Raw genomic sequence first — 15,468 nt, 5'->3', positions numbered from 1 at the left:
GTTAGAGATTAAGATCCAAAACTTATGATACATGGGGGAGCGGAATTATGTTGTTGTACCAGAACAGCTCCGAGAGCGTTGGGACTGGCGTCGGTATATAAAATCGTTTTATCATTTTCCGAAAAATAACTTAACGTTGTTGTTGAAGTTATGATGCTTTCCTTGACGAGTCGAAATGCCTTCTGCTGTTCGGGGCCCCACAATCAGTTTTTGGTTGCTGTAGCGGCCCACAAGGGGTTCGTTACTTCTGCAAAGTTTTGGATATGGGGGCTCACGAATGATGCCAGCCCTAGGAAGCTTTTAAGTTCAGAAGTCGTTGTAGGTTCACGGAATTGACGGATAGCTTTAATTTTTGCTTCTTCTACGTGAAATCCTCTTTCATCTAGTTCATGTCCTGAGAATTTCACTCGTGTCTGTTCATAGATGCACTTATCATTATTAAGAGTAAGACAATTGATGCGCAACACCTTTAACACTTTCGCTGTTATTTTGCGCAATTCTTCCAAGGTGGGGGAGTAAATTAGGATATCGTCAATGTATATAATAACGTTTTCTATTCCTTCTAGGATCCTTGTCATCTCCCGCTGGAACACTTCCGGCGCGCAATTAACTCCGAACATTAAACGGGTGAATCTAAACATACCGGTTTCTGTCAGGAATGTAGTCAGGTCCCGTGACTCCCTGCTAAGTTCTAAATGGTAGAACGCGTTACTAAGGTCCAACTTCGTGAAACACTTGGCGCCGTGGAGTTTAATACGCATTTCATCTACTAAGGACAACCGAAAATATTCCCGCTTTATGGCCTTATTCGGTGCTCTCATATTAACGACTAGTCGGAAGTCGTTTTTGCCCTTAGGTACCGCCGACATACCGCTTATCCATCTGGGGGCTGACGTTACTTTTTCGATGATGCCCCGAGCTGCCATCTCTTCGAAACGACGTTCAGCAGCCTCGCGATAGGCAGCTGGGACGTTGAAATATGCATTCTTTTCTGGAGGAACACTCTTGTCGATGCTGAATCACACTCTCACACCAGGAATCTTCAGGAACACAGTGAGATCATCCGCCTCTTCACAATTATGGACGTTTAGGCCGATGTCAAGAAGTCTCAATTCATTAGCAGCATCTACCGAGAAGTGAACGGCGCCCCTCGCCAACAACTAAAAATTCAGCTTCCACAACTGGTTTAGAAGCTCCGACTACTTCGACTTTTGCTTTGAAAGCGCAATTAATAGTCATGGGGTTGGCTGTTGCGTATGCTCGTAGCAGTCGGTTGTCAGGATTCGCTATAGGTTCAAGCTTAGCCTGACCGGATAGATACTGTTTCTTGAGAATGGACCAGTCGTTACCGTCGATAATATTGACATCGGCTCCCGAGTCGATTAAAAAACTTAAAGCAAGGGAGGAGCTCAAACGACCTTCGACTATAGCGTCCCGAATTGTTATAGCATTTATTTGCTGGAAGAATAAAGGATGTTCGCTTGATAAAAAAAATATTTTCTTATTTCGTTATGAAAATCTATTTTATTTTAATCAATTACGGAACTGTACCTGCTCATGCTCGTCTTCAGACCATCCGTGCAGTGGCTTCTTTTCCTCGTTTTCACGGATGTCGTTCACCGAGTCGATTCGACAAGATGCTGCGTAATGTCCACGTTTTTTTGCATTTTCTGCACTGTTCGTTCAACGCTGGACAGAATCCATCTGTGTGTCGTTGTCGGTTACATCTCCAGCAACGCGAACGTCGTCCAAGTGGGGATGTCCTTTTATATCTTTTCGGATAAACCTCTCTATTTTCGCCTCTAGGACCAGCACGTTTCCTTCGTCGCGTGTTTTCTACCGCAAGAGCCTCAGGTGGATTAATGACTGGACTGGCAGATACTAATTCCGCATCGTAGGCTTCTCTTCGTGTTGCTGTTTTTACGATTTCACTTGTGGCTCGACCATCTGTTCTCGCGTCTTTCACCAATTCTTTGTTGACCATTCCTTTGAGCAATTGCGCTCTCACAAAGCGATCCTGGTCGTTGGGGCTGTACCCACACAGCCGTACTTTTTCGGTTAGTCTAGCATGGAAATTTACTGTAGATTCCCCGACTCTCTGGTGCATGACAGAAAAAGCTTCATGCTCAGCAGCTGTATCAGTCATTGTTTTAAAATAATTCCCGATAATATCAACGAACTTTTGATAGCACTGGGGGTCGTTCAAACATGGTTTTAGATGGGCTGCTCTTAAAATGCTCTGAAGGTTAGCGCCCATAGCAAGAAAGAGTAATTTTGAACGACGAGCAGAGGACATGTTTGATAGAGATGCGACAATTTCAAAGTTCTCCAAGAAGGTTTGCCACGCCTCCCAGAGTCTGTTTGAAGGAATTAAATCCCATCGAATCGAACCACTTGCTCCGTCCTTTAGCGGCGATGGTTGCTCAGTGTTGCGCCCCCAGTCATTGTCGATCAATACCGGTTGCTGGTTTTCACTTCTTACGGGTTTTTCAATCAGAGATTGAAGTAGCTGTCCGAATTCATTCATTCGCTTCGCAAAATCCGCATTACCTTGAACAGGCGTCTCTGTTGCATTTTCCGATTCGCCGAGGTCAAAATATTCTTCGTAAACTGGTTCCTGAACTGACGGGGCTCGGACGTATCTCCCGACTTCCGCCATTTTGTTTTCCTACATTATTCGAAGTGAAAAAGTTATTGCTGGCTGGCTGTTGGTCGAATTTCTTTTAGGTGTGTTTGCCTACATTAATTGGCTTTTCGCAAACGTTCGGGATTATGGGTGCCTTGACAAATTTTCCGACTTCAGACATTTTGACGCTTTGAAAAATAAACGAGCAGTTCAAAAACTTAAATTTTCGCTCCGTTACCGCTTGACGATGTTTCGTAACTGCCTTTTTCTCTGTCATAGATTCCGTTTGTTTCGTTCTGAGAGAGAATCTTATTTTTTCTCAAAGCTGTTTCACAACTTCAAAGTTTCAGTCATTTAGGGAGCTTCTCTCGCTTCTCTCTCTTGCAGCGATCTTCGAGGCACGTTGTTGACTCTCTAAAAAGCTTTCAGCTGAAGCTGTGAAACGAGAATTTTCGAGACGCGCTCTCATTGCTCTGGCTAACACTTTCAGACCTGATGAGGCGGCTTTTCAGATACTTCTCTATTTCTCTGGCAAGCTTCCAGAAGCCGCCATGCTTTACTGCTTTCGGGGCTCTCTTTAGCGAGCATTCCATGGTTGTCTCCGCTTGCGGCCTCCAAGGCATGCTTTTGAATTTCAGGCAGACTTCCCAAGCCGCCATATTTAGCGACCTTCGCGGCACGCTTTCTTTAGCAAGCATTCCAAGGTTGTCTCCACTCGCGGCCTTCGAGGCACGCTTTAGCGTTGCAGGCAGACTTTCTAAGCCGCCATATTTTGCGACCTTCTAGGCACGCTCTTTTTGGCAACCATTCCAAGGTTTTCTCCGCTCGCGTCCTTCGAGGCACGCTTTAGCGTTGCAGGCAGACTTTCTAAGCCGCCATATTTTGCGACCTTCTAGGCACGCTCTCTTTAGCAACCATTCCCAGGTTTTCTCCGCTCGCGTCCTTCGAGGCACGCTTTAGCGTTGCAGGCAGACTTTCTAAGTCGCCATATTTTGCGACCTTCTAGGCACGCTCTTTTTCTCTTAGGCTGATGTCATGCTGAAACAACTAGCAACGCAACGCGTTCACGCGTTCCAATAAGAAAGCGTTGCATCGCATTAGGATGTCATGCTGGCGCGACAAGTCGCTTTGAAATTCCCTACAAATCATCACTTCTTTACATCTGATAATGCTTTGAATTGTCTCCTTTCTTTCGGGAACCGTCAAAAACTTATCAGATCATGCTCGGATTGCAAGAATGCCGAAATTTGAACCGACAAAATTCCTTTTTTTTTGCGGGAACCAAGAATTTATGAAAATTTTCTTGTCCATTCGGATATTATTTAGTTTATTATCACAAATTAGGACGGATCTTCGAATAATTGTGGTTAAAACCCGAAATCATTGTTTTAAAACAAGAAAAAAACAATATTCCCATTGGATTTCCTTCTTGTCACGCTACAAAACACCCTGGCATCAGCTTTGTCGCGCTTTCCAATGCGCTCAGCATGACAGGTCTGCGCTTTTTCCATGGAGATCAAATGAGAGCTGGTTTGTCGTGTGAACGCGTTGCGTTGCTAGTTGCTTCAGCATGACATCAGCCTTAGGCAAGCACTTCAAATTTTACGGTTGATTCACAGGTTGTGCAGAATTTTATGGCCGGGGTTAAGGCCAAGGTGCAGGCATTCGCGTATGGACTGTAAATAAAATACAATAAAAATGGTTTCGTGAACCATAATAGTTTTTCTTCAATCCTTCAAAACTTGATGGCAATCGGATCAAAACTCGAATTTTCAAATTTCGAGTTTTCAGATGAGAAACTTTTTGCGATTGATCCGGTGTCCATTTCACGGATGGATCGGTAAATTTCATCCCTGAAGGCTAAGGACGTTCCATAGAATGTGAATTTCAAATCTCCTACTAAGCATCTCACTAGAGCCATGGTTTTTGGAGTGGTTGTTTCGAATGGATTGAAGATGCCTCTTTTTTCCATAATAGCTTAAGTAAAAGTTATTACTGTAGTCTGCATGAACATTTTGATGAATCAGAGGCTTCCGTTAATTCAGGAAGTGTTGATTCCCTGAAGGCTTCCATCTCTGGGATGGGCTTCAATGCCAGAGGCGAGGTGAACCAACGCAAGTCAAGAAAACAAATTCTTTCTGAACACCTGGGATTTGCTGACCAGTCGCACCGGTAGTTGGGAAAAATATTGAACATTCACCATTCAACCGTCTCCAGAGTGTTGAAGCGGTTCCATGAGCAGTTGACGTTGAACCACGGCAAAGAAGCTGGAAGAAAACCGGGACCGGAGAACAAAAAGACGGCGGAGAGAAAGGTGAAGCGGTTGATTAAAGCAATATCCCAACGTCTCAAGCCGTGATGCGGCTGAAATGATTGGCATGTCGCAGAGCTAAGTCCAGAATGCAAAAAAGAGAGCTGGACTACATACATACAAGGTAGAGAACTTCCCAAATCGCGATGAGCGGCAACAATCGACGGCTTAAACTCGGGCACGGAAGCTCTACGAGAAGATGCGGACAAAATATGACTGCTGTGTGATGGACGACGAAACGTATATAAAAGCCTATTTTAAGCAAATTCCGGAGTTTGAGTTTTTCGCCGGCAATAGCAAGTTTGATGTGGACGACAAATTTAAGAAAAAGAAAGTGTCGAAGTTCGTCTCCAAATATGTCGTTTGGCAGGTTATCTGCTCTTGCGGACTGAGGAGTGAACCTTTCGTGACAAAGGGCACAGTAAATGGCGAGATATACAAATCTGAGTGCCTCGAAAACGCCTTTTCCGTCCTTGTAGCAGCACGACGAAGCTCCGCTATTTTGGCCAGATTTGGCATCATACCACTATTCTAAAATTGTCCTGCAGTGGTATGAGGCCAATTCTGTCCATTTTGTTCCAAAGGACACGAACCTGTCAAACCATCCGCAACTGTGCCCGGAGGAGCAGTACTGGGCAATAATATAGCTGGAACTTTGGAAGAGCAAGAAGACATTCAAAGACGAGAAGAACATGTTAAGAAAATGGAAAAATAAAAACTGAAAAACTGGTACCGGATGACACTGTAGAGACTTTTATGGGGGACATCGAACGAAAATGCGTTCAATTTTGCACTCAAGGCTCCATCAACTAATTTTGCTTTTGATTTTTGAAGTAAATGTATGTAGAAAACTACCCTGAAATTTTGGTTTGATTCTAAAAATTAAAAGAAAATTGGCATGACATTTCCGGTGTCATAATAATTTCGTGTTCGCCCTTTAAAGGACCGCGAAGAAATTTAAGCCAGGAAAAAAAGGGTTAGTGTCGCCCTACTTTGGACCCTTTAGACCAGGCCCACCAATGGTTGCTAAACCTCGAATCGAGTACATTCAGCAACATATCTATCAACCCATCATCGCTCCAACAGTCGCTAACTTGATTCGAGAAATAGCATTCGAGCAGTAGGTTTTTACAGGATGCGTTTATGTAGCAACCCGGTAGTAACGCAGCCGGTAGTCGCTATCAGAAAATAAACAAACACAAATACCAACCTGGATGGCAACAATGGGTGCGAAAATCAGTAAGTAGATAAAAACGCAACTAATCAAAACATCTAAAATACCGACCGAAATAGTAACGCCCGGTGGGTTTGGTCTTAAGCGGTGGTTTTTAACTTATCATGTTTTTGTCATAGATTATTATTTAATAATTCATTGATAGTTCATGATCTTATCTGCAACTTTCAATGCTAATTTTCAACATAGGTGTCAAGGTTCAACATTTGACAGAAATATGTCGTACGAAAATTCACCTGTTTTATGGTTGTTAATATTTCTAATTTAAAATCAACAAAATGCATCCCACAATCACTCACACTCATCGCTAAACCTTGTTTTGATACCAAGTTTGTGGTCTTCGCTTGTGCACAGACATACACAGACTCTTTTGCAAATATTTCTGATAGTTGTCCTAAAACACCTGCACGTCTGGGCCCCCTTTTTCGTGAACATTTCAGCCAACTGTCAAAACTTTTTTCAATATGGCTAAACGAGCAATTTGGCATTTGAGACCACCATACTGAAGTCATCATAGGACTATCTAGAAACAGTGCAAGGTGTGTATATATACAGGAGGTGTTACCGAATATCGAATTCCCGATTCAGCCATTTTGGCTATTTAGGCTATGCAACTATGCGGAACTCATAAAGTTTGTTTACTAACAAACCACAGAAAAGCTGAGCCAAAAAATAAATAAACTCACTGAGAGCCCGCTCACTCTTCGCCTACTTACTGTGAAAGTCGGAGAACCTCGTGTATCTAAGAACCTTAAAACAGTGTACGTTGTAGTTTCTCTAAACTTGAAATTTTCGAAAATTGATTAAAATGTAATGTTAGATTTAAAAATTCTACAAATTCATCAAATTTGTCTATCTTGAACGAAAGCAATCGATTCAACATCGACCACATTGCAATAACTGGATAAATCCCCCTATAACCGAATGACCACGTGACAACTCCCCAGTAATTGAAAACAAAACTGTAACCGTTCAATCCGTCCATAAATTGTTCAGCAAAGGTGTCAGCAGAGGTGCTGCAATTGTTTGGAGAGAAAATTAATATTTTGTTTATTCAATACCACTCGCTCCGTGGATGTCAGTTGAACAGGAAGGGAAGTGGGAAGGGGGGATGAATCCGAACAAAGAAGACATGTTGAATAATCGGGAAAACAAAAGGGACCCCGTTGACGGTCCAAAATAAATCAGACCCGGAGTTCCCAACTTCAGTGCAAAGAGACATATACTGGTGTTGTCTGGATGGGTGGAAACGAGTTGTTGTCGATTCCTCGGGGGCTCATAATTCATAGAGTTTCGATGCAAATTTTTTTTTTCTGTCCTCTTCCTGGTTCCTTCTTTCATTGACTTCGGACAGGAACAGCCGGGCAGCTGAAAAGCGGAACAAACAACAGGAATAATAATAATAACAACAATAGAAAAAATGCAACACAATGGTCCGGGTTGATTTACGATTGGCTCCACCGCCGGGTGGTTCCCGTCGATTACTCATTCGGAGAATCAACGGAAAATGGCTGCGCTTCTGGTTTGCGAAGAGATCGAGTTCGAACAGAGACACTAGATTGGAAAACAAAAACTTTCGTTCAGTCATCAACGAGCAAAAAACGGGGGCACTGAACGAGAAGCCCGAAAATTAACGATGCGCTTGTTTTTAAGTACCGATCAAGATAAACTTTTATTCAGTCGAGAAATATTCGAGTCACTCCCCCAAAAATGCTCCTAAATTTCCTTTTGGCGACCCTTGGTTTTCGAAGAATGAACGAAGAATTAACACTGATTTACAGTTTAAAATTATGTCGCTGTACAATGAACATGGAGTACAATAAACAGTTAGATTTAAATGAGTTCAAAAAGATAAGGAGCTTCTGAGGATAACTGACTAACCATGTGACAAATGTAAACAATAGCAGAAAGTTGCAAGTGAGAGAGATTAATTCCAAGCTTTCCTTCAACTCGCTTGAAATTCATATCGGTATGCTCAAACTGTCATACCAACTCGCCTTTGAATTTCAAGCTGTCCTCTCAATTCACTTGAAATTTTCATCGATAATTTAAGCACTGACCTCTCAACTGTTCTTTGAAATCCAAGCTGTCTTCTCAACTCGCTTGAATTTCGATTGATATTTTCAGGCTGTACTCTCAACTCACCTTTCAATTCCATGCTGTCCTCTCAACTCGCTTGAGTTCTCATCGATATGTTCAGGCTGTCTTCTCAACTCGCCTTTGTATTCCAAGCTGTTCTCTCCACTGGCTTGAATTTCGATCGATATTTTCAGGCTGTCCTCTCAACTCGCTTGAGTTCTCATCGATATGTTCAGACTCTCCTCTCAACTCGCCTTTGTATTATAAGCTGTTCTTTCAACTCGCTTGAATTTTGATCGATATTTTCAGGCTGTCCTCTCTACTCGCCTTTGAATTCTAAGCTGTCCTCTCAACTGGCTTAAATTTTGATCGATATGTTCAGGCTGTCCTCTCAACTCGCTTCTGTATTCTAAGCTGTCCTCTCAACTCGCTTGAACTCTAATCGATATTTTCAGACTGTCCTCTCAACTCGCTTTTGAATTCCAAACTGTCCTTTCAACTGGCTTGAACTTTCATCGATTTGTCAGGCTGTCCTCTCAACTCGCCTTTGTATTTTCAGCTGTCCTCTCAACTCGCTTGAATTTTGATCGCTATTTTGACGCTGTCCTCTCAACTCGCCTTTCAATTTCAAGCTGTCCTCTCAATACGCTTAAATTTCGATCGATATTTCACGCTGTCCTCTCAACTCGCTTGAGTTCTCATCGATATGTTCAGACTCTCCTCTCAACTCGCCTTTGTATTATAAGCTGTCCTTTCAACTCGCTTGAATTTTGATCGATATTTTCAGGCTGTCCTCTCTACTCGCCTTTGAATTCTAAGCTGTCCTCTCAACTGGCTTAAATTTATCGATATGTTCAGGCTGTCCTCTCAACTTGCCTCTGTATTCTAAGCTGTCCTCTCAACTCGCTTGAACTCTCATCGATATTTTCAGGCTGTCCTCTCAACTCGCCTTTGAATTCCAAACTGTCTCTTCAACTGGCTTGAATTTTCTTCGATTTGTTCAGGCTGTCCTCTAAACTCGCCTTTGTATTTTCAGCTGTCCTCTCAACTCGCTTGAATTTTGATCGCTATTTTCAGGCTGTCCTCTCAACTCGCCTTTCAATTCCAAGCTGTCCTCTCAATACGCTTAAATTTCGATCGATATTTTCACGCTTTTCACGCAACTCGCTTGAGTTCTCATCGACATGTTCATGCTGTCCTCTCAACTCGCCTTTGTATTTTAAGCTGTCTTCTCAACTCCCTTGAATTGTGATCGATATTTTCACGCTGTCCTCTCAACTCGCCTTTGAATTCCATGCTGTCCGCTCAATTCGCTTGAGTTTTCATCGATATGTCCAGGCTGTTCTCTCAACTCTCCTTTGTATTCTAAGCTGTCCTCTCAACTCACTTGAATTTTGATCGCTATTTCCAGGCTGTCCTCTCATCTCGCCTTTGAACTCCATGCTGTTCTCTCAACCCGCTTAGTTCTCATCGATATTTTCAGGTTGTCCTCTCAACTCGCCTTTGAATTCCAAGCTGTCCTTTCAACTGGTTTGAATTCTCAACGAAATGTTCAGGCTGTCCTCTCAAGTCGCTGGAATTTTGATCGATATGTTCAGGCTGTCCTCTCTACTCGCCTTTGAATTCTAAGCTGTTCTCTTAACTGGCTTAAATTTTGATCGATATGTTCAGGCTGTCCTCTCAACTCGCCTTTGTATTTTAAGCTGTCTTCTCAACTCCCTTGAATTGTGATCGATATTTTCACGCTCTCCTCTCAACTCGCCTTTGAATTCCATGCTGTCCTCTCAACTCGCTTGAGTTCTCATCGATATGTTCAGGCTGTCCTCTCAATTCTCCTTTGTATTTTAAGCTGTCCTCTCAACTTGCTTGTATTTTTATCGATATTTTCAAGTTGTCCAATAAACTTGCCTTTATATTGTCCTCTCCATTTGTTATATAAATTAAAATTTCTTTTTTTCCAAATGTCATGTGTACTATGTGTAAATTCTGTGATGAGCTTTTCTTATGTATTTTTGTTAAATAATAACAATAATGATTTTTATTAATTTCCCTTTAATTCAGGTCAGATTTTTTTTGTAGAGTTGTGTAAAAATCCTGAAAAGAGCTTCATCTCATAGTTTAAGAATAGACCTTCAAGAACAATTCCAAAAAAGGATTTATTTTCCATTTGTACCTCTCAAACTTCTTCAACAAGATTGATTATTGTGATCATAATTATCGAAACAAAGATTATTCAACTTATCTTCCAACTTAGAAAAAAATACATAGTTAGGGCAACAGTGTGATCAGAAAACAATTGAAATGGAACTACTTTCTTACTGCTCTGTGAAGAATACAGAATAAAAAAAAATATATCAATTCGCCTGTTGCATCGAGTAAAACGACAGGTTTTTTTTCTTCATGGCTTGGCTAAAGGCTTGGTCTTCCAGAACCGAGTGAAGTTCCAATGAAGTTCTACCCCGTTACCTTCATACAATGAAGACTGCACTCGAAGGGAAGCGAAAAGCAACCGGAACGATTTATATCCGGAAAGCATGAAATAGTCGTTACCCGCCCTTCCTGGTTGGAAAATTCCGAAGCAACGACGACGACGACGATGCAGTTCCCCATTCGTTTGATGGTAATTTATGTTGATTAAATTTCACCTTAACTAATCTTCGGAAAAAAATACTCACGTGGGGTTGAATGTTTGTACTATCCGGATCCGCTACTCGAAACGCTGAAACGCTTCGGAATTCGTGAGAACAGTTAATACGTTTCCGCTTAGTCTCCGGTGATTTCGAAGTTTACCTGATCCAAAGCACTTCTTCGATTCACCGAGAGTAAATGAAAAATTTAGCTTTTGAATTTATTGAACTTTTGAAAACAGCTTGCAGGAAGAAACATACAGAAAGGCGCGTAAATTATCTCATCTAGAAGTTCTTCGCCAAAACTCTCCCCGACTTTGAATTCTTTTGGGAATCTGAAAGGAAAAAAAAATGTAGAAATGCGCCCAAAGATTCTTGGATAGGTACATATCCCTGTTTTTTTTGCTGTTTATTTAGCCGTATCCCGTGTGCTCCATGCCGTTTCCGGTCGTGCCAAGGAGCAATTAAATTAATTGCCTGCACTTCCATTGCATTTCTTCGTTCTTTTACTCGGTCGGTATTGTCAGTACTGATCTATTTCAACCTAAAGCAGTTTGTTTACAAAGGAGAATTAACTTTTGAAAAGCATAATGAAAAGTTGAAAGAAATAGATAAAATAAATGTAAAAAAAAATTAAGGAAAATCAAATGATTTCAAACTTGCTTAAATTTAAGAATTTTGAATAAGACGAAAATAATAAAAATTAACATGGAAACTAATTATAAACACCTAGTATCAATCCTAGAAAGCTTCCACATTTCAAATCAACTGATTCAGATCCTGATACTGACCCGGTTTCTGATTGCTTGATTCTCATCAAAAATCGCGCCATCAGAATCTGATTTTGATACCTGGTCCTGTATTCTGATCTTTAACCTTGCTCCTGATTCTGGATGCTAATACTAATCCAGGATACAAGACCCTTAAATCGGATTCTTCCCGGATCCCGGGTACTTTTTGATGACCCGCCACTCAATCCTCTACACAGAAAAAAAACCTGAGCTTTACATTTCATGTAAAGTTTGATTTCATGTAAAATTCAGTCATTTGTGTTGTATATTATAAAGCAGCCATGAAAAAAACCATGCGTTTCTCCTTCGGATCAATTTGTTGTATTTTTACATGACTTTTGCTTGAAACGATATTTGGAATCAAAAACGTTGCAGTCGCACACAGGGTGTCTAAATGTTTGCCGATTTTTATAAAAATAAAAAGGGAGATTTTTTTTAAACTGTTCACAACATATATAAATTATGCTGTATTGCCATTTTGGAAAAAAATAATCAAAATAGTATATTACTTGATAAAATTTCATAAACTTTATTGGATAGAAGTGATATTTTGTTCAAAGCTACAGTTCACCTCCCGTATTCAATTTTTTTTAATATAAGAATAACTCTAACCGATATGGTTGATATGAGATCCTACAATAAAAAATACATGGCACAAAAAAAAGTCATATTTATGGTTTAAATAAAATATTGCAGAATAAGGTCATCAATATTCTCAATTTGTTGTTACCGAAATTTCAGCACAACAAAGCTTTTTTTCTTTTTATTATTGAATTTAGGTATTAACTTTTAAATTCAAATAAAATCAGGTTTGTATTTTTAAACAAGTGAATCGTTGGGAATTGTTTAATATTCAAACAAATAAATGACAAGTTTCATTACCCTTTCCACACATTCCATCACTTTGCAAATAAGATTTTAATGGTCAACGAACAAATAACAAGTAATATTATTCAAAGAACATACTAGATAAACTTCGTGTTATGTTTTGGAAAAGAAATGAAAAACAAAATATTTTCAAAATCATCCATCCAAAAAGTATTAACGGAATTACAAAAAAAAAATCAGATACACCCTGTAGCAGAATCGTTTCACAAACAAACACCGAACGGCCGACTGGTAAGAAGCAAGTTCGATTTGATGCGGCAAGAAAATGCCATTTCAAATCTGGAGCTCGTGGATTTCGGTTGTGTAAACCATTATGAGTATCTTTTTAATAATTGACATGTTTTGTTACAAGGCTGATGGCTAGTAGTTGATAAAACAATAATTCAAAAACTTAAAAGGAATAATGAGCCGGAACGGTTTCATTGTTATGGTCATGTAAATTCACAATGTCATTGTTTTCGGTTCGGGAATTTACATTACGTCATAAGTCATGTAAATTTAGTAGAAATAACTTGTTCCATTTATTTGCAGGTTATAACATGTAATTATTTAATACTGTGTACACCAAAATGCTGTATTTCAATTTTCAGCATATCTGGCAGAAATCAGGTTTAAATATTAAATCAATAATAACATACAAATTGAAAAAAAAAAAAGGTTGGTTTCATAAGTTCTTTATGTATTGCATCAGATTGATCTTGAAAATATGCCTGTTATTTATTGTCTCTAATTCTTCGAGAATATTATTGTATTTCGAAGGTCCAACAGAAGAGACCTAGGCTGGCTGAAGAGCTACTTCGTAATAAATAGGAGATGTGTCTGCTATATGACAGGAAAGATCAAAGACATGAGTAGAAGTTTGGAAATTACAAAGTTGCAGAACGTTTAGAAACTGGTTAGAGTACAACAGATGGGATGGATGGGAAGGTAAAATATAGGGTAATGGACTTATTTTGGACCAGTGGACCAATTTTAGACCATCTTGTCTAGCTCCAAAATAAGTCCGTTACCCTAGTTCTCGGGCAACGATTCTGTATGGTTTGTAGACGAGATAAAAGCAAAGTTGCCAAAATCACTGAATAATATGTTATTTTATACAATTTTGAGCAAAATTTTCATTACAGAAACTGTGTCACAGAACACAGAATTTGAAAAAAATATACACAGACTTCACAGAACTTTTCAAATTTGATTGGATTTTCAAAATCGTAATATTTTGGTTAGTATAAAATTTAAATTTTTTACTTTAAATTAAAAAATTATGAAAGGATTGGAAATTTTTAATGATTTTTATTAACATGAATGTAAAAAAAATTAAGTGGGCACCTGGCAGGTTTCCAGCCAGAAACTTTTTATTGCTAAGTCTAGTCTGCATGTTCCGGAGATACAAAAGAAGAAAAAAAAATTCTTAGTCTCACTTACAAAATGGTCAATCTTATTGTGCTTTAGTAAAAATGTATTGTTCGGTCTATTTTAAGTTGGATTACACTGTAAATATAAATGATTACATGATTTTGTTGAACAAATTATTATAAAATCTTTCCTACATAATTAAATTTCAAATTTAAATTTTCTACACACAAAAACATTTATCAGTACTTTTGGGTGGTATGATTGTAACAACATAGTTCAACGCTAGAAGAAACTTTCGGTGTTTTCTGGCTATCGGTATTTTTGACATTTTTTTTTTGTAATTGTGTTTGAGTGATATATCTTATACTGAATCAAAGATAGTGTTGAGATTGTTTACATATGTGCGTTGTTTAACTGTGTTCGTGGTGTTAAAAATATGACACATCTCTAAAAAGTTCAGAGTGTGTTTTTTGAAGCTCCTTTCCAATACGCTTATCTGGCTGAGGTTGAATGTGTGTCCTGTCTCTAAACTGTGTTCGATGAGATCTGTGTTGTCTTTCTATTTCTGTATATTGGTTGCTGTGGTTTCAATTTTCCACATTCTCTACACCTTTGATTGCTACTTAGCTGATTTTTGAGAGACATGCACGCGTCTTGCGTATGCCAAACCTTCATTTCAGTAGAGAAAGAAAAATGTAAAATTTAAAAGCATGCTATGGTTTGAAATTTTGGGTGTTTTGGCAGTAGAGATTGATTGAGAAGCTACAAATGTTCCACATTACGCTTCAATCACTACAAATTGCAAGAGGTTAGAGCAAGTTCACTGGTGTTGGAAAAAAGTGGTAGACATTTTGTCACTTTTTGCACTTTTTGAAAATTCTGCCATGCAAAAACATTTGCAAGATCTTCGGCCTTCAAATTTTTTAACAACACGTGTTGTAGTTTCGCTTGCTGTGATGCAAAAATATCAATATTTCTATCACATATGGCTGAAATAGAAACAGTGCTGTAAAAAAATACAACGTCCAAACATCATAAAAACATTTTTGCATGGTAAAATTTTCAAAATGTCAAAATTTCAACCACTGTTTCCCAATACCAGTGAACTTGTTCTTGATGCATATTTCAAATTATTTGCTGCAGGTTGTTTTCAAACAAGTAACAATTACAAACCTAAACAAGTTGAATATGGACTTGAGGAATGAAGTCACTAGTGAACATGTATACAATTCACGTAAAATTTATTACGTGAACTGAGGACTTTTCAAAACATTGTTGAATTAACTTTCACTTATGATATTTATAGTTATTGATTTTCAGAACATTGAAAACTCAACCGGTTTCTCGAAGGGGCGAAAACGGAAATTTTGTCTTAGGAAAATCGCGTTTTGTGTAGGGGAACTGGGTCCAAAATGCGCAGAGCGGGCAAGATGGGCTCACTAATCAAACATTTTTCAACATTTCTGAAAATCCCAGTTTGTTCTGTTTACAGTTTATGCGTTCATTAACATTTGTGGATCTTCTGAGTCACGTAAATCTGTCAAAAACGAAAAAAAAAA

General features: G+C 39.2%; 2 protein-coding genes across 2 annotated transcripts in view; one reads left to right on the top strand and one right to left on the bottom strand.

Moving 5' to 3' along the window:
• Positions 1 to 2,659, bottom strand: part of LOC129760812 (uncharacterized) — a 76,547-nt gene extending 73,888 nt beyond the window's left edge. Inside the window, exons 1-5 of the mRNA XM_055758482.1 lie at positions 1,726 to 2,659; positions 1,552 to 1,640; positions 1,131 to 1,458; positions 644 to 991; positions 32 to 84 (exon numbers count right to left, since the gene is read on the bottom strand). Coding sequence (XP_055614457.1) covers positions 32 to 84; positions 644 to 991; positions 1,131 to 1,458; positions 1,552 to 1,640; positions 1,726 to 2,659 — 1,752 coding nt within the window. The remainder of the gene's footprint in view (positions 1 to 31; positions 85 to 643; positions 992 to 1,130; positions 1,459 to 1,551; positions 1,641 to 1,725) is intronic.
• The window catches only part of LOC129738993 (carbonic anhydrase-related protein 10), a 318,155-nt gene that overhangs the window by 98,871 nt on the left and 203,816 nt on the right, over positions 1 to 15,468 (top strand). The gene's annotated exons all lie outside the window — the stretch shown is intronic.

Source organism: Uranotaenia lowii, chromosome 1 (assembly GCF_029784155.1).
Source record: "Uranotaenia lowii strain MFRU-FL chromosome 1, ASM2978415v1, whole genome shotgun sequence".
Classification (NCBI taxonomy): domain Eukaryota; kingdom Metazoa; phylum Arthropoda; class Insecta; order Diptera; family Culicidae; genus Uranotaenia; species Uranotaenia lowii.
Note: the sequence above shows the minus strand (reverse complement) of the source record. Positions and strands in the feature narration are given on the sequence as shown.